Below are 23,466 nucleotides of genomic sequence, written 5' to 3'. Positions count from 1 at the left end.
GCTGCATTTAGCAGTGTGTTTTCAGAAAAGAGAATCTCCCGTCCTCAAATGAACCTTTTTGAAAGCGCTGAGCAGCGTGTTAGGGCAGGACGGGATTTAAGATCTGCATCTGTTTTCAGTGGCCTATATCCTGGCAATTCAAAGCTGGCAGGCTCAGAAGTGCAGCATTGTGAATCCTGTTCTGCAGTACTGAGCTCTACTAGAAGCCAAGAGCTCCTGCTTCTGGGTTATGTTGCATATCTGAATCTATATAGTTGGGGATTATTGTTTAAAGTAAATATGAACTGAAATTGCCCCAATATTCTTTGTGTTGTGACAACTTGTTCCTTCTCAAATTAATCTTTTGTTCAGGTTGGAAATAAATCTGTGAGTAAAATTATTTGTCGTGTTCTGTTGTAAATCGCTACATGAGGCTTTGAGGAGGACTATAAGAACAGGCAGATAATGCTTCCGTAGAGGTCTTTAATGTCTCAGTTCTCTGTGTAGCGTCTGTGAAAGATCCAGGCAGGCAGGAATTGCAAACAAAACAAGTCCAGTTAAATGAACGATAGTGCTCATCTATAATAAATGCCTCCTTCATCTTACAGGACTGTGGGCTTTTTTTTTTATGTTGAAATGAGTGTGGTAGTTACTGCTGTTACTTGATTTCCTTTGGTACAGTGATGGCAGTGAAACTACCAACTGCTGACTGACTACGGTGAAAATAAATGAGAATAAAAGTGCTTACCTGTCTCCTGTGAAGGAAGATAACCATTTTTAAATGCTTGTAGTAGGGCATCTGGAAACCTGTGAAAACTGTCAGCACTGAGCTGGGGCCCCCAGTTGCAACCTGCATTGAGCCTGATTCTTGTCAGGCAGGACAAGTAGATTCTGTGATCTGAGATACTTTGTTGAAAAGCTCAAAACAACTGGTTGTGTCACCAGGCAGAACTTTAGGAGAATGAGGAATTTAAACATCTTCCCACACGATACCTGTAGTATTAGAATTCAAGTACTGTTACAGTAGCTCTCTTACCACAGCAGCAGTGCTGCAGAAGTCAGCTTGCCCAGGGTTGTGTGTTGACTTCAGAGCCATATCTAGCAGTTCCTCTGGAGGTTTGTTGATGCGAACTCCACCCTTTTACCACAAAATTCTTTCCAGTTTCTTTGCCGAAAAGATGCAAAATGCGTCCTAGGATACCAATTATTTTAATAAGCACTTCAGTTGTATGGCAGTGCACAGCTAACAAAGAAGCTCTTGTTCTGAAGAGCTTGCAGTCCAAGTTATAAAAGTAGTCAGGCAGAAACAGCAAAGTGGAGAGAACTGTGTGTTTTAAGGGGAACAAAGCTGAATGTATGAGGTTTATATGGTTGTTTTAAATGAGGTGTTGGACTTCTGCAGTGTTCTGTTTCTCTTGTCTTCCTCCAAGCGAGGGAAGGAACGTTCTGTTACTGTATCTCTGCTTTTATCCATCTTTCCAGTTGCTGCTGCCTTTATGCTTGCAGCTAACTTTTTTCCTGCTCTGAACACTCCACCTTTCTTGCTGCCACGTGCCCCAGCGCGCATCACTTCTGTTACTGAAGAAACAGTGAAGAAGTGGGCGTTATTCTGCAATTCATACCAGGTTTCCTTGAACAGGGAAAAGGGGAGGGTGGAGCAGTCTGAGGAACGAAGAATGAGTGTGCTGAGGTGATGGGACATCAAAGGAGATGGCCCATGTTTTTTACCACCAATAACCAGCTGTGTTGCCTTCCTGCCACTGAAGCAGAGGTGCCAGGTCTGTGTGCAGGTCAGCTCCTGAACTGCTCACATGGCCGACCACATCCAATTATCATATTAAGGCAATCTCTCTGCTAAGAGGTTGATGTGGTCACCAGCTGACTATCAGGTCTCCTGATAGCGTGATTACTTTTCTCTCTTGAGTTAGTTTGTCATAGCCCAGTTTACTGAGCCAATGTAGCTACGATGTCATATTAAATGATCTATTTAATTTTCTTTGGTATGTGCAGATTTCCTGATCAAGAAATAGAAACCTAATTCAGAGATGTCAGCCTTGTTGCTGTGAAGCCTTTTGCAAATTACAGTGTTGAGGTGTGGCTTCCATGCACAATTGCTTTGCATAGCTATGCAAGCTACCACACTTGTACAGCCCTAGCTGAATAAATTGCACTGGAAAACAGATGGACACAGAAGCTGGTGTCACCAGATCACCCAGGAGCCCCCATTTGCATGCCTGGATCAGCCTAGCACTGAGTTAGTAAGTTTCATCTTTGGGAGAACTTGTGGCTTCCTCTGGCCTTGACACCTCTGAGGTATGCTTTGTGCCTGCCAAGCGTGTGAACAGTGGGGTCCTGGCCCTTCTACAGAAAGGAACCCATTAGCATCCACTTTCCTTTATCTGAGCCCAGTCTGAATTGGGTTTGATGGCACTGCTACATAAATGAATGTGAAAGACCCAAACCAACAGTAACAGCCTAACCTGCTATTGTGGACTGGGCTGTGAAATAACCACAGCATGACTAAAAGCACTAATTTTGACGCTCTGTACACAGGTTATGTTTGTAATCATAGTCTATGAATCTGCATTTTAACTATTTTCCCTTAGATCTTTGTTCAGTTTGACTTGCTGTGTTGCTCTTCCTTTTGACTTTTTTTCTCTGCTGGACTTTGTTTCCTGCTTTTTTTTTTTCTTCTCTTTTTAAAATAAAACAAGAGAGCACCTATTCAAACAAATGGGTTCCTCACTTGGTTCATTGTGACAGACGGCGCATTTACCTTCTCAGTCTTTCAAAATGATGCATATGTAGGACGTGTTTGTATATATACTGCTGGCATTTGGAGAGCTTGCATAAAGTATCTGAAATGCAATGGGTTAGCTTCTCTCCTGAAACTGGGAGCTGCCTCCCAACCACATCCTGTGTCTCTTGCCTGGTGCTGGCCAGCCAGTGCCTGCAAATGGGAATGCCACCTCCTGCGCTTCTTGGAAGACCGCTGTTCTGAACTCTTCATGTTGCATGTACGTAACCTGGCACCATGATCCATTTCTCTGTTTGGTAAAGCCCTCAAATGCTTGCTTTCACTGTGCTCCCTAGAAACCTTCTGCACCAGCAGTCTGAAAAGGAGTCGGTTACTATTGCACGGTCTGTGGCAGCAAGGGAGTTCTGTGGAGACACTGCAGAATAGCACAAAGTCAGCTTTTTTTTCTGGAGACCATGAAGAAGAGTATTGTGTTGCATCCTTCAACTGTAATTTATACTGAGAACTCCAATTTATCTGAAAGTTTTGGATTCACAGAAATTGAAGGGTTGCTCTGAAGGGACTTTTCCCCTGTCTATCCCCAAGCAGATGAATTCTTCAGACATCATCTCAAAAGGACAACTTTTCTGCAGGATTCGAGGCTCTTCATGATTTGTTATGAAAATTTTGAGAAACATAGCAGCTTCTTAGAAGTAATGTTGTATGGCTGCCTGCAGAGCAGACGCATCCTGTGAGAGCTGAAGAAACCTCTGGGCAATAAAGGCTGGAAGGTGCCGCTCCTATCTGGTTGTAATATATGTCATGTAGTTTGTAGCCCTCATTTCCTGACCATGAACATCTAATCTGTGAATAGCTGTTTGCTGGCTGTTAGCAAACTGCAGAAACCTTTTCTTGAGATTGCTGAAATGAGTGATGGTGCAGTTAAAGCTATTGCATCCTCCTAGGCTGAGCCAGTTGAGCGAGCAAAATAGATTTTTCAGATTTTCTTACTCCTTCCTTCACTCTGAAATAGAATATCCTTTCTTGTTTTCAATGAGAATTAATTATAAGTGGAGCTTTTCGGTTCTGTGCAGTCATATGGGCTGTACGTTTTATCACAGTTACAAAATGTTGGTTCATTACATATAAACATGTTTTGGCTAACCATTACGGTAAGACTGTATGTGGTACACAGAAATCTACTTACAGTAACAGTGAGAGGGTGTTCCTCTGGGATTAAAAAGTGAGCTACATCCGATCCTATTGAAATAAGAAGTAATAAGAAGTAATAAGAAGTAATACAGATTAACTGTTATATTTGGCAGACATAATCAGTTATATTTGTTTTTACTAAAGCAGTAGTTACTAGTGAGTGCTTTGAATTGTGGTTCTGATTGCAGTGAAATTTTGACTTTGTACACTAAAAGTAGAAATTTTTAGAAGTTAAAATAATCAATTACATATTTCAAACCCTGTTTTGTCTGTTTTCTTCTGTGGGATAGCTCTTAGAGTGTCAAGGGCAGATTTTGCTTTCCTCTTGTTCGTATTTTCTTACCTTTTATGAAGCACAGATAGCATTCAGGACCTTCAGCTGTAGTGATCTGTTGTATTGGACCTTTTCCCTTCCTCTAAATTCAAATAAGTAGTGTTCTCTTTACTGTATGCTGGATGATCTCTTGTTCACATATTTACTGAATGTCTCAATTTGCCAATATATGGTTTCTTGCCTTGAAAACAAATTTGCAGTTGTATTTGCAGATGAGTAACACCATGAATGTAAACACAGATTTAGGTGGGATGTTTGTATACTGTTACGATACAAAAAGTTATCCATTTGGTGTAACAGGTTAACTGACATGTAGGCAGATTTTTCAGAGGTGCTTATAGACGTGCTGTAAAGATCAGTATGAGGTCTGGCATGCTAAATGATTTTAATCAACTTCTGAGTAATCTTCTGAATATTAGATGCATCTTCTTGATAAAATATCCAGCCAGTCCACGCTGTGGAACTGGTGGTGGTATGTGGGTAAAGCTTCTGAGTAGTGCTTTTGTTTTGATGAATACTGTCCCTTCAGAAAAGAATATGTCTTTAATACAACTAATTTCTGGGAACAACGAATACAGCTTATTAGTATTGGGAGAGTGGGGGGGAATTCAGCTGAAGTGTACTGATTGGAAAACTCACCTGAGTTCGATAGCGAAACTATTTATAATAAAATACTATAGGCATTCTTCAGCTGAGAATTGAAATGGTTTCGTTCATTTTATATGTGAAATAAACCTGAGTTTATCCTTTTTAAAAGCTATTAGGATTATTGCTTCTGCATCTTGCTTTTAATTGCGCTGTCAGTTAAAAGTTAAGTTATTTCACTAATAAATACTTGGGAGAAAAACTGTAAGGTTAGAACCTTAAAATAGTGGAGAAAAACATTACAAAATTGTAATAAAAACTGAAGCCCAACTTAAGGACATTCCCATCCCCCTTCTCCCCTCCCACCTTGTGATTTATTTATTTATTTATTTATTTATTTGCTTGCTCTTGGTGGTTGAAGTTGTGGCAAATGGATGAGAGTTTTTTCTTTATCTAATACAGGAAAACTTACAGCTTTAAATTTTACTGAACTCATAACAATGTGTCTGGGTGAAGCATATGCTATTTGTTAGATTTGTGAAGTTAAATGATGTTTTAATACATGTCCAAAGGTTGCTTTTACCTTTAATTGCATTAGGGATCTTGTGTATGTAAGTTGGCTTCCATGGATCCCATTCTAGGGCTAAATCGTAAGAACAGAATAAACTTCTTGTGCCCTAATTAGTTAGTATTAACTTCCTTGTTGTTAAGTAGATTGTATGCATGATGGATTCTGATAAATTAATGGGATTAATGATGCTAAGTTGCTGGCATTTTTCTTAGAAAATAGGTAATTACCTCATTCAGTCTTATCACTGACTAACATAATGACTATAAATAATAAAGTAATGCTTCATTTCTTATTTTTTAGGTAATAATCTATGGGGATTTGCCAAAAAATAAAGAAAATGTAATATATTTATCAAATCATCAGTGTACAGGTTTGTATTTTTTCATAACGTTTTTATAGATCTGCTCATCTGTTTGCCGTGTCTCTTTCCAGCCTTGCTCTAATGAGCTTTCCATCAGAACTTCTAGCTCATAAACCCCTAATGATATTTGTACAAAATGTGCTTTTTCTTTCATCAATGGCAGGTAAAAAAGGCTAGTTTAACTAAACATTCTGGGCTTTTGTCTTTGCAGTTGATTGGATTATTGCGGACATGTTGGCAATTAGGCAGAATGCACTTGGGCATGTCCGATATGTTTTGAAAGATGGACTAAAGTGGCTTCCATTGTACGGGTGGTATTTTTCACAGGTAAGCCCAGTCACTTCTTCCTTGCTCACTGTGGGTCAAATATATATGATGTACTTCCCTTCTATTTATTTTGTTTTGGGAAGATGGAGTTCTGAGCTAACGCTTATTGATTTGAATGTGAAAACAGCTCATTTCACTCAGTGTAATTAGATGTGTATCTGAGTTGAGACAGTTATTAAAGAATCAACTTACTCTTATAAATAAATACTTGTTATTGACAGTAGCTACAAATATCACCATCGAATCTGTCTGTAGCCATTTCAAAATATTTTAATACTTTGTTCTTCTTACCATGCAGTTGCTCACTTAGCAGTAAGTGAAAACAGACTTTTGGGTTGGTTTTTTTTTGATTGGTTTGTTGTTGTTTTGTTGTTATGCTGCAAACAGGGAGTAAGTTCACATTTTTAGCGCGCTATTTATTTTTCAATTGTTTGGTCTTAACACAATGTAAAAGGGGATCTTAAAATAGCTATGGTGACTGTAGAAAAACAGTGTTTTGCAGCTGAGAATTTGCTGTGTCAAGCAGCGTTATTGTACATCTGTTGTAATTTCCATGGAAATAAATAGGAGGCATTACTTTCAGAGTGACCGACTTATTAGTTTGTAAAGAAAAATGTGAAGAATAGGCGACTTACTTTCCTCAGTAACAGGGAGAGGTATTGTTGACAGTGTTTGACATTTTTAGTCTAAATTCAAAATAGAAAAACTTTCCCTTATAAATTGTATATCAAGAATGAAATGCCCAATGTTGGTGTTGTATGCTTGACCAGAGCCAATCTTGTTGCGGGCTCCTGTGCAAATTGGAAGCTTTGCTCTCTTTGTTGCTCTTGGCTGTGTGTTCCTGTCTATGTCTCAGTACCCACACTCTTGCATCCACAAGTCAAGTCAGAATAATTGATTTCTAGAGAAGCAAAAGGGGGGAAAAGGGTTGAGCATACAGCCACTGGTGGGAAGAGAGAAGGAGGCAGAGCAGCCCTTCTCTGGCATCAGACCACAGCTGTTATTGATTGACTCGTGTTTTGCCTCCAATAAGCCAGTGCAAGTTGGATTGGGTTTAGAGGCTGCTGGACAAGAGGAGGCTCAGATCCATGAACTGCCTAATTTAGTGCGCTGCAAAGTAGGAAGTGCCTTAAACAGTGGCCTTTCCCAGTAATCAGATGTTACTTTTGTTTGGTGTAGGTGTCTACATTGAGTTCAGAGCCTTGGATTGTGTCACCTAAAATGCCCGTCTCTAGGGAGTGAACTATCTCGCTGTTTTATTTTAGAGCACAGGTACTGTTGAGGTTCCTGCTTTCTGTTCAGTGTGTAAGCAGTTCAAATGTTCCCCGAGGTACCTGTCGATTCAGGTTCAATCAATCAGTGTTGTTTTCAGACTGACAATGAAATGTGTTTGTTGTCCTCTGGATGAGTGCCCTAGGCAATGAGTGAGCTGTAAAGGTAGGCTGAAGTGTATGTGCTTGCCATCCTTTCTTCTAAAATTATACTGTTTAGAAAAGAATATGCTGCAGAGAAAATAAAACCATTTATGATTTATTTTTATTGGTATAAGGGTTGCTCTCCCAGTCCCCTAAATAAGTGCAAAACATCACACCCTGTTGCCACATCCACCACCTCACTGTACTCACATCCACTGTTTGATCTCTGTAAACACTCAGCAAGTGTCAGTGAATGTCAGTGGGTGCCCTTGTTTCCACATGGAGGAATTCAGTGCCACACCTTTGCTTCATACGCACTTCCATGTCAGACACTATTCTGTCAGACAGCCCCTCTGCTGCCGTCTGTCACACAGCAACACAATGTAATGGAATATTGGTGGGAAGGTTCAGCCACTGCTGCTGTAGCACCAACATCTGCCTCATATATCATGGGCCAGCGCAATAAAATAGGAGGCATTACTTTCAGAGTAGCCCTCGTACTTGTCCCCACCAATGGCTCCAGATCTCTACGTTTTGATTCCACTAAAGAGACAGTGACCAGTCTGCTACATGCTGTTTCTATTTGCCTATAGTCATTACAATGATTTAAGTCTGATTAATCAAATTACAGACAGGATATCTATCCCATCTGCTTTCACTAGGTGTCCAAATTTTTTTTTTTTCCAAAATTTTGGAAAATGACTATTGCTTTGTGGAATATCCGGTGCTCAGTTTCCTGTCTGCTGTACTGACTGTTAAAAGAAGGTTCCTGTGGAATTGGATCTGTATGAGAGCTACACTTTTAATTAAAAAGTAATAATTAAACCTGTTCAGCTTCCTCCTGTATTCCTCAAAACATAAAACTGCTACAAGATGTAGTGATGCATATATTTATATTTACATAGTTAAAATTATATACATGTATAAATGTAGTTCATTGAGACAAATGAAAGGCAGCTTACTGACAACGGTGATGCATGTGTTTAGGTTACGGATACGGGATGCAGCGGGACTGCAGCACACTCTAATAGGTATTTTTATTGTTTTTATCACACCAAACAGTGCAAAAACATAAAACACTTCCTGCCCTTCCTGTTGATGTTCTGTCAGTGATGTCACTTACACTCCACTAAAAGTTTCCAGAGCCACATAATTACGACATGCTCGCAGAATTCATATTCCCTGCCTCAGGTAAACATCCTGTTTGGAAATAAACGTGGTCTGGATGTCCAGGAGAGCGAAATTCAGGCACAAAGGAAGTATATTTGTAAACAGAATCCATTGTTGACCGAGAGAGGGGCTTTTAAAGTACAGCGGAAAAAAAATTAAAAACTTAAAAACAATACTTCCAGAAACGTGTTTTGAAAAGCATTCATATATTTGATCTCTTACTGAAAAGGAAATGCAATACAAATCGGGGAATTTGAGCTGTATACAGTCACATAACTGACATTCTTCTTTGAAGGCAGATATCTCATAGCGACAAAAAGAAAGGAACTACTTAATTAACCTGTTATGTTCCAAGTTTGATTTATTAGGTAGTGAGATTTCATAAAACTAACTTTATTATTTTTGGACGGACCTAAAATTTGTTTTGCCCTATCTTTGTCCACCAAAATGCAGCTAGCTCCTATTCATCTTATACCACCTGGTGAAGCTGGGACATAACTTTGATAAATATTTTTGATCTCTGAAAGTTTGCTTGACTCTTTGACAGAGGAAGTAGGTCCTTTCTGTTGTTCAGCATCAGCTCACGTACACTTTTGGTTGTTTCTGAATTTTAGCCAGTTATTTAGCTAGTGTGGCATGTTGCCTCTTTGGCTTTGTATCTCTGTGCCATAGGGGAAGCAACACTTTTGTAGTTGTGTTTTGTGCAGTGAAGGGTGACCTTACACTGGGTTATTTGTTCATATCTTAAGTGTCTGTATACTTATATGCACATGGGAAGTACAAGTCTATTTCTGAGCAAGAAAGTAGTCTGAGGTGGGGACACTGGGTTTGTCTTTGGTGTTATGGTGTCCCTAAGAAACTGTGCAGCAGTAACGTGGTTTCTGCATGTTCACTGATCTAAAAATAAGGAAAAGATGGTTCAGCTGGTTAGTGATTCCCTAAGTAAGGGAAGACTTTGATAAACGAGAGATGTCTGCCATCACAGCTAGAGATGGCTGAGAGCTGAGTTCACTCAGAACAGCGACTTACAGATTGTATGGAAGCCTTGTTCGGCTAATGCTTTATTTCCCGTACTGTGAAACTCGTACTGAGTTTGCCCTTCATCAGAGCAGTTGTCGTGCTGTCACTTTCCAAAATAAGACTTCTGCTTCCCTATACTGCTGTCAGATATTAAAAACAGCCTTATGTGTGAAGTGTGTAGATAGCGTGTGGCTCTATGTTTGCTGCACAGCTGGTGGAAGATTTTTCTGTTCATTCTGTAATCTATCTGGTACTGGTAAACTGCTCGTGTGCTGGGGCTGGTGTGTTGCTCTAGCCTGCTTAAGCCTGGGCTCAGCAGGCTGGGCATTCTGTTCCCTCCGTAGTTCTGATCCCCTGCCAGCCAGAGCCACACAAAGAGATATTGCAGCTGACTGCTGCAGCATGGAGGGAGGCACAGACACTAATGCTAAGACAGAATATTTAATATTGTAGTTAATGCACCATTGCCTTTTTCCTTTTACTGCAGCTTTTGGAGAGCAGTGTATGTCTTATCAAATATCACTAGCTGAGCAGTTGCGCAGCCATCTCTCCACACCATGAAAAGCCAAGACCTTCACGTAGCCTTCTCGTTTGGTTATCTCCTCTTAACCCTCCAGCTTTAGTCCTGTCTGTGCCACACCAATAATATGATAGCTCACCCCAACACGTGCACCCACCACAACACTGTAGTTTCTACAACATACTGTATCTTCTCTGAGATATTTGATTTAGATTCAGCTCTTTGAAGTTTTAATCTTATTGTCACCTTTCAATTAGTAGTATATAAAATGGTGAATAAACAGAAATTATCTGACAAATCCTGGTGCCAGCAGTCAGAGCAGACAGAGAAGAGTATGACTGAGTTAGGGAATGAGGTAGAGAATTCCTTAAGAAGATGTCATTTAAAAATGAAATTGTTATTTGGAAATTTTTTTTCTTGATTTTTTTTTTTTAAGTTAATTGCATCAGTTGTTAATTTTGGAGCATATTTGTTTACAACATTTTGTAGCTAGGCTATAGATAAAGCAAAGTTATGGAAGAGGGAGATACGATGAGGCAGATTTAATTTCTTTATAAGTTTTTGTGATAAATTGTGTGGAACAAGTTATATGTTTTCCAGGAAATGGTCTAACATCTTGTAATGGTTTTAAGTAATAATACTTTTATAGAATCTTTTCCCTTTTACTATTTTTATCTTGGTATTTAACTTCTTTATTAAATGTTCATTTCTCTATTAAAGTATATGAGGATGTTTTCATGACCCATGATAGTTACTTTTGTGCTAATTTTGGGATGTAAAAATATAATACATGTAACTCCAATATTTGCATTAGTCACTGCTTAAGAGGAGGCACGTAACATTGAAAATGTTGGCTTATAACTACTTGTGAGTGAATTCTGTTGTGGCGTTTCCCATGATCTACAAGTTAAGGTGCTTGTCTGTAATTGACTCCAATGCCATCTTAAAGTCAATTATTTAGCACCTTTAAAGAAGACACTTCAAGTGTCTTACAGTATTCTTTGTAAATCTGATCTTTATATAAACAGATTTTGTGAACTTAGTGCATGCAAATATAGTTTCAAGTGCTTTCATCTTAGCAGAAAATGTCTTGTGGGCAATTTACAGCATGACTCATAAAGGTGAATGTTACTGTCATCTTCTTTGATCTTTTATCAAATATTCCACATTAAACTATTTAAATATTTAATCTTTTTCATTTTTTTCTCTGTTAGCATGGAGGAGTCTATGTAAAAAGAAGTGCCAAATTCAACGAAAAAGAAATGAGAGCGAAGTTGCGGGCCCAGATGAAAGCTGAGACTCCGGTAAGATTATACCTTTCTTTTCCCCTCCTCTCATGATTTCATTGACCTTTTTAGTGTCAAAGGCTCATTGGAGAAATGAGCTCATGCTTCATACCCCTCACCTGCAAGAGGGCAATCATGGATTTGTGTTCTTCTGTATTTTTTACAGTTATTTTTTGTGGTTAGAGTTAACTCTGTAATGAAACTGCTGAAAATTAGACTAGTCCTTTTATGAATGATATGAACTTTTTGATTGTGACTGTGGAGGGCAGGGAGGATTTGGATGAATCTTAGAACACCTATTAACTGCTGCAGTAACTTCCTTTGGCAACTATTTCCCGTGTTCCCCATATTTCAAAAGGCGACATTTTGACTACGGTGTTGTTCCTTGTCAGAAACTGGTATTTTTGTAAAGCACCAGTTGTTTGACCTTCTGAAAGTCAAGAAGTATTCTTACCAAATCTTAATTAGTCATCCCAGTGATCAGTCCATTGTTAGTGACTGTGACATCTTAGAACTGAGCAATTTTGTCTGGTACGCTTGTAGGAGGAAAAAAACAATCAAAATTGAAAAACAGCTCACGATAATTTTCTATTTGAAGAATGATTGCTAGTGCCAAGTGACTTTTCTCATGACTCCCTTTATGGCTTGTGGCTCAGTGGTTAGAATCAGTGTGTTTCGTTTCCATTACTTGCTGTGCATTAAAATGTTTTTTGCCTTTTTGGCTAGACTTACGAAAACCAACTCAGCCAGTCTTGATATAGAACAGTTACACTTTCATTTTATATAAAATGATGCAATTAGGACTTTCCACTCCAAGTACTAAGTGGTGAACCTCTTAAAGCTGAAGCCTTGGTAAAAGGAACATATTGATTGTTGTGACCTTCTTAATACTCTTTTTTTTTTTTTTTGAGATATAGTGCGTTTGTGTGTTTATGTGTCTGTGCTGGAAAAGTAGATCGGTCTCTCACTGAATGCTTTAGATGAGTAAAGCATCCCTGTTTAAGATAGAGTGAGTTTGAGCACTGTCTTGAACTAAGATTTAGCGTGAATGTTGGTTTGGTTTGGTTTGGCTTTTTTAAATTTAAGTGAATCTATTTCCCATTTTGAGAATATAAGTTACAGTGGTTAGAAATACATTACCACAACTGAGTTTTTGGCTGACATGAAATGACATCATTTCAGTAGAATTCCACACATCCACATGTTCCACGTGCTCCCCCACAAGGGGAGCAACTCTTTCCAGCACACCAGCAAATAATGTGTATCTTCTGTAACACAGTGCAAAGCGGACAAGTAGACTTTTGGTTGTTGATATTTCTGTGATCTTTCTATAAGGATGCTGTAATTCTGTACTGGAGCATTCATTTTGTGTTGACAAGATCCAAATTGTGGTTTCAGTCACGTACACAAAATGTATTCTTTATTAGGTTATACTTTTGTGATATTGTACTCTATAGTTAATAAATACTATGAATTTGTCAATGTCTTTAAAATGTTTTTGCTAGTGGAAAATAGAAATTTAGGATAGAAAATAGCTTAAACATTTTTATATATGTTTAGCATTACAGTGAAGGTGAGCGTAGTACTTGCTATTCATTGTGTCTTCATGAAACAGTCTTATTTAAGAGTGTGTAATTTCTTTGGTTAGTATGTTTGTTCTTCCTGTTAGTATGCCTCAGTGTATCGTCCGCAACTATGTTAGCTCAGGAATCTCGCCCTGAGAATGCATTTTTCTGTTCCAGAGTTTGTTGGCATTTGCTTAACTGGTAAGAAGCATCGGTATATTTAGACCTGTCCATCTCATAATGTCTGTAGAGAAAAGATAGTCGTATTCAATAGCAATAAATTGTGCCTGCATTACCCAGGAGAGTTCTGGGATGTTGAAAAGATTGCATTACATTGTTATTTTCTGTATGTAAGTGGCAAAGATTCTGCTTGCTGTAGAACTTCCAGTGTAATTGGATAAACAAAGACAAACAGAAGGATGTATGAAATGTACTTGAAGTCAGCCCCCTAAGCAAAGCGCTGGTTCAGTTTGCTTTGGTTAGTCTGGATGGAATCTCCCGGCAGGGTGTTTTCCCACAAAGACCCACTGATTTCTTGCGAGATAAAAAAGCAGCTTCTGGTTGAGTCTGGTTTTCTGGCTTCCCTCTGCATCCACTAAAATACAGGGGTTGCTGTAATAATAATGTTTTGGTTGTGGTAAGTCTTGATTTGAACTCTGCATTAAATCACTCTGCTTTATAGAACCATTTGGATTTTTTATTTTTTAATACAGTCTTAGGAATGCGTACCTGGAAATTCATCTAATTCTGCATGTCTTTTGGAAACCTGCAAGCAGTGTTCGATGATGCTGCAGTGCTATACATTGACTCAAGACTAATGCATGATTTTAGCCTAGTTGCAATGCAAAGGGAGGTCGAAGCATAAAGCTTTTCTTTAAAGCTACTTCCACTGTGGGTTCTGCTTTTCGTGGTGGCTGACATTTACATGTGATTAATAAATGAAATAAGTCCAGTAGGCTTTTTTCCTGGAATCTTCTTTCCTCTTACTCCTTGATTGTGTTTGGATTGAAGAACTAACCTATCTCAGCTAATGCTAAGTAAATTTTGGACCGTTTGGGTATGTTTGATTTTTGGTGAAATTTGGCTGTCTGTAAGTTCCGTGGAGTTGGAAATAGGGCACAGAAACTGGATGTGCTTACCAAGCAGTTGCTGCCATTGTCCTCCTATTACGCAGGGTAGGAGTACGGAAGAGAATGTTTAACCGCTGTAAAAACATGTACTGTTTTAAATCTCTTTCAGTCCAACCATATAGGAAGGGGCACTTATACTTAACAAAACTGACGTTGCCAAAAGCCCATTTACTGAGACGAATGATCGCATATGCTGGGGTAAAAGACAGACCACTGAGCTGTCACATGAGGGAAGACTGAACTTTCTCTAATCCACTTTATCTGAGAATTTAGATGTAGATGCCATAAATGCTCTTTAACCTGCCATTACTACTGAGAGAGGACATGATAACCTGTGTCATTAATGCATTATTCATGAACAAACTTTGCGGCTCTGACTTACTGGGACATTTGCATCAACTGTAATGCTTTTAAAATGAAGACATTTTAATCAGTAAAACAAGTATGCCCTGAACTCGTCAGCGCAAAAATAAATTGCTGCAGGCTTCGTGTGAAAATAATGAATGTACTACTCTAACTTTGTTAAAATGTATGCATGGATGCTGCAGTTCAGAGTCGGTTTTTGCTCTGCTTAGTGAGCTGCTGTGACCGCTTGGTTGTTCTAGGTGTGCGTGGTGGAGGTTTTTTCCTTTAATGTAGTGCTGGAGAAAAGCTTGCCTTTCAGCCACTAAGGGAAGAATTATTGCCAATAGAGAGAGATGGAAGGGAATCTGTGTTAAGGGTCACTTGGTTATTTACAGTTTCTCTCCACATAAAGTTTAAACAAAAGAATCCAAATGATTAATGTTCAGTCTGTCCGGAGCCATCTCTGTTCCCATTAAGAAACCTAAGACGTGTAGGAAGACGGAACCAGCCTCCTACTCTAGTAGGAGCAGCAAGCCCTTACGTTTTTTTACTGCCTCCTTTCACTTGGTTCCTTTTAGTATTTTTCTATAATGAAAAGTATATTAGAGGTGGAATGCAAGCAGAAAATTAAAGCTGCCTCTCGGCCTCTCACATTCACGGTGGGCTTGGATTGGCAGCGCGGTGGGGCTGATCTCATGTCGGGGCTGTGGGCTGCATGGCACAATTTCCTTCTTTAGGACTCTGGCTTCATGCCTTCAGCAGCCCCTTCTGTCCTGCTGCTCACTGTTGTTCCACCTTGCTTCCCAAAAGCAGTGCGGCTTTAGCTTGGATGCACACAAAGCTCTGATGATAAGCTAAAGCACTGCTGCTCCTGTATTTTTATGGTAGAGATCTTCAACTGCTAAATTTTCTTATTTCTTCCTTGAAATTATTTTACATCTCAACTCATCATGTAACTATATGCACTTGTTTTATTATTGGATTTTTCATTGGGAAAGCTCACTCAAAGCTGTGAGTTTGTTCACACGACCTAAAATCTGGCTGGTGGTTGACAAATTGCAATCTAACATCTTGTTGTGAGAGAGACTATCGCACAGTTTGAAGGACGCTTTTGTGTTAATGTTGTTTTCACGTAAGCTGTAACAAGATAAAAGCATTTTGCAGTGCGAAAATCTATGCAGCAGGTACTTTATGTGCTCGGTCTGCTTGTTTAATAAAGACAGTTGACTCCTCTGAACAGCAAATTTCAGTTTGAAAACGTAACGTGTGTTTCTGTTTGTCGTGCCTGGAGAGAAGGAAATCTGCCTTGTGAGATGCTGCATCTGGTTGCCCAGGTGGTAGTGGATGGCCCGTCCTTGGCGGTGTTTAAGGCCGGATTGGATGGGGCCCTGAGCAATCTGATCTACTACTTGATCTAGTGGTTGGCAACCCTGCCTTGCAGTGGAGGGGTTGGAACTTTGTGATCCTTGAGGTCCCTTCCACATGCAGCCATCCTATGATTCTGTGATCTAGCCCAGTATTTAGCTAGTTACTATGTGTCTTGTTTTTGTCATTTTTCAACAGTATAAATCTTGTCATCTGAAGCAGTGCCAACCAAACAAGAGAAGCCCAAGGAGGACAGATACATTAATGCAACTGTTATAAGGCTTAATGTAATACTTTTGTCATATACTTTCTATTTTGCTAATCCGTGGCAATTTCTTTATAAATCCTGGATGTCTTTGCTTGCTTTCCTTATATTGATTTTTGTATTTTGTTCAAATTATACCAGATATGCTTTCTCATACCGTATATTTCTCGGTTACTGATCTAAGTATTAATGCTTCTCATTTTGTTCACCAGAAACATATATTTCTGGCAGCAGTCTAAATCGATTCTGATATGAATCCATCTAGTCATCAGGATGCAATAATGAAAGTAATAAAATTAAGAAAATGCATGATTTAACATGATTTGGAAGCTTGTAAATAAAAAATCTTTAATTGTTTTCCCATGTCACGCTCCTGGGAACAGCACCCTAAATGCAGGATATCTTCAGTCAGTAGTACCACCTTCTTGTTGCACTGTGTTCTTCTGCAGAGTGGCAGCTGCTGTCTGCAGGGACACCCTCCAAAGCCTTGTGCATGGACAGGTTTTCTCTTTAGCATCTCTTCTCCCTGTATGTTTACAGTATCTGGGCTGCCTTTGTTCTGTATTCTGGGGACTCGTGTCTTGCTTCATGCCCCCTTCCCCTGTTCCAGCCACACCAAGTCCTTTTCTGACACTGTTCTGTCTCAAGGACTTCCTCAGCTGCTTCCTCCCCTCTCTAAGCACTGCCTTGCCCCCCTCTGTGCCATTGCTAGGAAACTTGGACAACACTGAGAAAATTAACAGAGTTGCTGTACACATGAAAGCATCATCCATTCCTTTAATTTGTAGAATAAGCCTTCACAACGGGGACTCCTCAGGTAACCTGTGCCTTTTTTCTGGTTTCCTGGCTTGAACCGAAGTCAGTAAAATTCTGCTAGCTGAATCCCAATCCACTCTTTGAAACTTTTGAATTGATCAGAAGTAGCGTCCTGACATTTATCTGTTACACAGAACGAGATGTGAAAAGTGCGACTTACCTCTGAACTGAGGGATCTATTATGTTTGTGTTGAGTTTATCTGTGGGGTCTGTGGTAATTCAACGGTTTTTGTCCTTTTCAAAGAAACTTTTATCTAGCTAATGACTCAACATGAAACATTTTGCAACCAAAAAAAAGGAAGAGGCCTTAGCTGCATCTAGTGTTTGTAGGCAATTAAAATGCTCCTACAATTCAGCAGTTCTTAATCCAAGTTCAGGGGGGCTTATTTAGTTAATAAATCTTAGAGATTTGTAGTTCTTATAATCTGGAAATAGAGCTTAAGGTTTTAGCTTCTGCAGCCTGTGTCGGGAGAAGAGAGAAGCCAGTGGTGCAAGAAGCTTTGGTAGGCCGAGTGCACGAGCAGAGTATCGTGAGCAGCACTGTCCGTGAATATAAGTGAGGCATTACATTCCTGAATTTTACTCAGGTAAAGCAGTCCAAGTGGCTTGTGTGTTACATTTATATATGCATAAAACACTTCTTTGTCTTGTTAGTATGCTTTTAATTCAGAGGTTTCAGATTCTGGTCAGCAAGCTTGTTCAGCTGCTTGTGTTTCAGAGGTTTAGAAGATTAATTAAAATATAATTTCTCCCCTGCTTTGTATTACACATGTAGGACTGGGATAAGTAGATTCTGCACTCCGTTGTGTAATCAGCTTTCAGGGCTGATTTGCTGCTTTGAAGGCAGTTAATAGTGCTTTGTGCTTTTAAGTACTGGTCTCTATACCAGAAAAGGTTTTCCTCTCCTGTGCATTTCGCTTTCACATTATAACCACTATACTATGCTTTGGAGCTGAGCATTCAAGCTGTAATGAGGGAGGAAGCATCTACATCGTGACATACTATTTTAAGGATCCAAATTACGTGGTTTTAATATAAGTGCATTTATGAAAAGAGAAATATATCTTGATTTGAATTTGAATTTTTCCAGCTAATTCTGGAAAGTTCTCTTTTGCCAGTTAAATATTTTCAACATGCTTGCAAACATGACTAGAGGAAAGTGGGAATTTTAACTGCTCCAAGAATTCCTGTGTTCATCCCCGTGGTTACGCTGCTGTCACATTAAGATAAAATGCGAACTCTGTACCTCTTAAACACATTTTCATTTGTTGTTTTTTGTTGTTTTTTTCCCCCATAATGTCTGTATATGTCTTGGCTTTCTGCTGATCTTTGAAAATTCTTGGACTTCACCAATCTCTGCAGTCTGTCAGTTCTCCTCTGCAGACACGCTGTTGCGAGTACAGGCTTTCCTTTAGCTCCATTCAGCTCCATTCAGAAAGTCTTGCAGCTCATCTCTTTACCCCGCTCTGCTGACACTGGTTTTGCCGTTTTAATTATTTTTATTTTTTTTCTGCTCTGCTAGATTCACAGTTATGTACTACATTTTCCTCTTTCTTGGTCTCGTACTGACCTCTCCAGTTGGCTCATTTCCTAGATTTCTTCCCTTCTTTGCATTTTAGCACATTTCAGTCTTCCTCTTTGCAGTAATTCTGGAGAGTTCTAGGTCCTATCTTTCTGCATTCGGTCTTTTCTTTTGCTGTTCTGCCATCATCAAGTGCAAAAATACCAGCACACTGATGTTTTGTGGGTCAGAAGCACATTATAGTCCTTTTTATCTCTTCTGAGCCTTTATTTTACTGTACATCATTTCGTGATGTGTTCTCCCACTTGACAAAGGTCTTCACGTACTCTAATAACCTTTCTTGTACTGTTTTGTAAGTCCACTATCTCATTTCTTTCAAATGTTTCTTGAGACTCATTTCTGCAAAGAGAACAAAGAAACTAAATAGCCTAGTCAGAGTAGGTATGATTTTGCTATGCATGTGTCAGTTTATGTTCAATTCCATCATAGTTATGATTTGTAGCAGTAGCCTTTTCTTCTGTAGATGAGCACTCAGTATGAAATGTTCGCAATTAAGTGTTGTTTTCTTCTACTTTTGTATGTAGGAGAATATGCAAGGCAGGGCGGGGGGGCATGGAAACCTCTGTTGTGTTTCAAAAGCAAATTGAAAATTCATCAAATTATGCTAAGCTATCATTTTAAGTTCATAATATATTTGATAACTCATACATGAGTGAGATCCATAAAGGCACATATCAGAGCCATCATATTAATAGTATCAATTAATAGTATTCCTAATTATGTATGGCATTAAATTTAGATCTCAGTATAAAGAAAGATTAGATGCAAGATCTGTATTAAAGCAAAACACTTCTGATTTAGATCCATTGTGACATGTCGAAGGGCAGACGCTATATTTCACATTGAATATTACTTTGGGATTTCTGAATACCTCCTTTTATTCCACTTAACAAAAACAATGCTGTTATTGATGTCAACTGTTCTGGCTTCCTTGCCTTTGTTAATGCATGCTGTCTTCCTTCCTAAATCACCTGGATACCTATGGTGTACATTCTAAGAAAATTATTTTGAAGTCCAAACAATGAGCGAAGAAATTTTTAGCTCAGATATTCTGATTTTTACTTTCTATGCCTATGGTAATAGATGGTGTGAACTAAATGCAATATGGACTTATCGAGTATTGGTAATTTCTATAAAAGGAATTAACTTGCATTCTTTATAAGAACTTTTTGTTTTGTTTTGCTTTTTCATCCCACAGATGTATTTAGTGATTTTTCCAGAGGGGACTCGTTATAATCCAGAGATACCAAAAGTCATTGCAGACAGCCAATCATTTGCTGAAAAAGAAGGTAAGCAAAAAGATCTTGGTATCATTCTTTTATTATAGTGTTAACATACGTTATCGAAAATGTTACATAATATGGAAATGATCTCACCTTAACTGGACTGTTAAGCCTGCCTGTTTGATACTTAAGGATTAGACTAGAAAAAGCCAATGTTTCTCATACCAGTGTAAGATGAATATACCTTATATTCAGACATTTCATGCATTTCATGTTATACAGGAGTATTAATTCACAAGAAAGTTCTCTTTAGCTTTTATTTATATGTATTTATGAACACTTCTTTTCCTGCTCTTCAGTGATATGGGATCAGGACACTGATCTGTCTAACTTGATGTAACAATTCCATTTACAGTTGTTATTGACATAAAGGATATTCAGCATAGGGAATGTTGTGCCTTAAAAGAAAGTCTTCCATCTCTTTCTTCTGAATTACTATTAATACTACCATTTTTTTGGGGGGGTTACTATTTCACCTTCCAATCTTACCCCTCCTTGGTTGACATTTATCCTGTAGTTGCCTCAGTGAACGTTGGCATCTTCTCCGTAACCACAGATGGAATTATTTCTTCTTTGGAATGGCTTGCAAAGGCTCCCAAGCCTTTTCATTTTTCTCACAGCGTAAGCACAATACACATAAACTTTTAACTCCAACAGTTCCGTCAACATATTTCCTGGTTTTGTTTTTTCCTGTTGACGAAAAGCGAAATAATTCATTCTGAAGGTAAACAAAGACTAACAAATAGGTCTGGTAAATTCATTTCTGTGACACGCTGAAATGAATTCAGAAGTCTTTGAATCAGCCTGTTGAGATCATCAAGCTATTAAGTATTGTTAGTTCGTGTCCAAAAGGATATATGCTTTTCTTCTCCTCCTTGGGAAGAATGGAATTTGTTTGCGCGTATGTGCAAGAGTGCTGAAGTCATAACATATTGATTCATCACTTCAGCTTCCTGTCGGAAATGAAAGTCAAATGTTTCATTTAGTTGGCGGTTCTTTGAGAGTTCAGAAAGGGTGTTGGATATGAGGTGTTTTTTTTCCTCTCTTCTCCTTTGTCAGGGAAGAGTAAGGGCTCTCACTGTCATTATTTTAATAAACCTCTGAATTAGATATCTACAGTTGGAAAAACAGTAAAAATAATAACAATAACCTGTTTGTTTCTTCTAGTGCTTGTCTCCAGTTTTGGTCTGCTTTTATTTTGTAAGGATAACTCCTTTAAAAACACTGAATATGTGTACTTATTAAACAGGAAGCACCTTCTAGTTTAGCGTAGAATCCTCTTGATCTGCTTCTCCCTGTTGCTGAATTCTTTTGTTGTTATAGTTCACAAAAATTTAGACTCTCCTCAATTTTTTATACGGAGAGGGTGGGAACTGTCCCTGCAAGTCAATGGGAAGATTGATACTCACTTGAATTAGAGCATCCCTGGCCAGGATGGCCAGCCTGCCTGACGCTAAAAGCTGCATACCAAAATATCCTTATGGCTGGGAGCCACAAGGCACAGACCACGTATGTCGGGGACCTCCGAGGACAGGAAACTCTGAGTGAGCGCCGGCAGGAGATGACAACTACTCCCCAGAGCCCTGCCATGCAGCAGTGCCAACCCTGGCTTGTGGCTTTTGCTTGGCAGCCCCATTGCCACCAAGGTCCTAGCTGCTGGCTGCAAGCAGGGCCCCCGGCACAAGAGCTGTGACCGAACAGCTCACCACTCACGTATTTTGTACGGTTTTTTAGAAAGTCTCAGTGCCTGGTAGCTCTTCCACTCAGAGCAGTGAGGGCATTCTGTAACTTAAATTTTGTCCTTCAGTCATGATGGAGAAATAAAATGTCTGATGATTTTATCTGGTCTTTGGTACCGAGCATGGTGCTTCAGTGTTGGTTTTACAGACACACGGGGAATTTTTTTTGTTGTTTTATAAAATACGTCTTGAAATGTGAGTAAGCTTTGTAATGATTTTTTTCCTACATTTTTGCACAGTTTATAAGTTGAGGAAATAATACATGTGTACTATTGAAAAAGTGGTTTAATTTGCAAGAATTAAACTTTGACTTAGTGTTATTTTCTCTAACAGATGGAATAAGAGATATTGTACCCTAAGATAACAAAGCTATTCCTAGAGCACAAACATAACTCATGTTTATTATCACGCTGTCTGAAATCTGAAATACTGTTTTTGACATAACTGTGTGTATATGTTTTATTAGTTTTTCAGAGAGGAAGTATGAAAAGGTTTTGTCGATTTGGTGTTTATTGTTATTCTCCACGGGCTGGATTCTCTTCCAGGGAAGATTCATTGACATAAGCAGAATTACTGGGCTGAACTTAATTAGCTGGTCTTAATGTGACCAACTAAGTTGCATCTCATAGCTTGATATTGTTTTTAAGGAAATATAAGTAATGGACACAGTCAGTGCCTCTTGCAGTTGGCCAGGGACCAATTAAAACATATATTATATATAAAACCCAACCCAGAAACAAATGCATAGGTGCACATCCCAAAAGCTTATTTTCAGATTGCTGGGTGCAACTGTTATGTCTTTATTGTTGATACGAATATTTAAATAAATCTTATCTGTCTATGAATAGGATGAAAGGATATCAAACAGCAAAAGAATATAAAGGTGATTGAGGCCCCCCTTGAAAGGTAACTTTTTAAAAATACTGATTGTACTTTATATTACAGTTATTCTGTCATTAGACTTGGGTTCTACACAAAATATTGATTCTTTCCACTGTAATTGTTTTCATTGAGACACAAAAAGTTGCTTACTTCCAGGGGTCCTAGTTGCGTGGTGAAATTGAGAATGTTGTCATCTAGGGGTAAGGCGACTACCCTCAAAAACTGAAGATTATTTATTCTACACATTTTACAAGTGCCCAACAATTCAGTCCAATCAGATTTTTACCCAGTGTGGAACAGGCAGCATTTTAAACTAAAAATATATTTATTTGATTGTACTGGAGAAGGAAGAATGTGCTGACTGAATTTTGAAAGCAAAAGTTAACTCTTAAAATGAAGTAGTTTGGGATTGGTGTAGAAGCTATTCATGGAAAAAAAAATTGTCCACAGAGTTTAAATTGTTCTAGAATTTAAGTTTGTTGGTTCCAAACTATAGTATTTGCTAGAGTTTCATAGCCAGGAAACCACATAGGCAGTGTTGCCAGAATTGCAGATGAAAACATCTGTCAGGTTTTCATGTTTCTGTCATATAAATGACACCCCCCACTTCCAAGCCATTGGCGTCAGTGCCATGTAGGTGGATTTGAACATCAAGAGAGAATAACGAGGATCATCATGAGAAGTAAGTGATCATGTGAGATGCTTCCAGCAGTTGCTACTAGGAGGCTCTTTTTTTCCCCTGTATTTCAGTGTGGTTTACTCATTTGTTTCCAATGGAACATCTCCTAAGATTCTTGTAATCAAAAGAAATATTTCTGCTTATTGAAGATCTAAGCATGTGAAGGCAGGTTTTCTCTCTTTTCCTGGGTTTTTGCCTTCCATCTTCCACTGTTTAAGTATATAGTCAGTAATCTTAAAATTTGCTTTAGTTTTTCCATTGTAACGGAGTAGTCGGCTAATATGATTGCCACCTTCAA

The 23,466-nt window shown here is 38.7% G+C and overlaps 1 protein-coding gene across 1 annotated transcript in view; it reads left to right on the top strand.

Annotated features, from left to right (window-relative positions):
* Window positions 1-23,466, top strand: part of AGPAT5 (1-acylglycerol-3-phosphate O-acyltransferase 5) — a 57,027-nt gene that overhangs the window by 9,106 nt on the left and 24,455 nt on the right. The window contains exons 2-5 of the mRNA XM_021390938.1: window positions 5,719-5,788; window positions 5,991-6,106; window positions 11,446-11,535; window positions 19,784-19,874. Of these exons, the coding sequence (XP_021246613.1) occupies window positions 5,719-5,788; window positions 5,991-6,106; window positions 11,446-11,535; window positions 19,784-19,874 (367 nt within the window). The remainder of the gene's footprint in view (window positions 1-5,718; window positions 5,789-5,990; window positions 6,107-11,445; window positions 11,536-19,783; window positions 19,875-23,466) is intronic.

This window comes from Numida meleagris, chromosome 3 (genome assembly GCF_002078875.1).
Source record: "Numida meleagris isolate 19003 breed g44 Domestic line chromosome 3, NumMel1.0, whole genome shotgun sequence".
Lineage (NCBI taxonomy): Eukaryota > Metazoa > Chordata > Aves > Galliformes > Numididae > Numida > Numida meleagris.
This window is presented reverse-complemented; position numbering and strand designations above follow the sequence as displayed.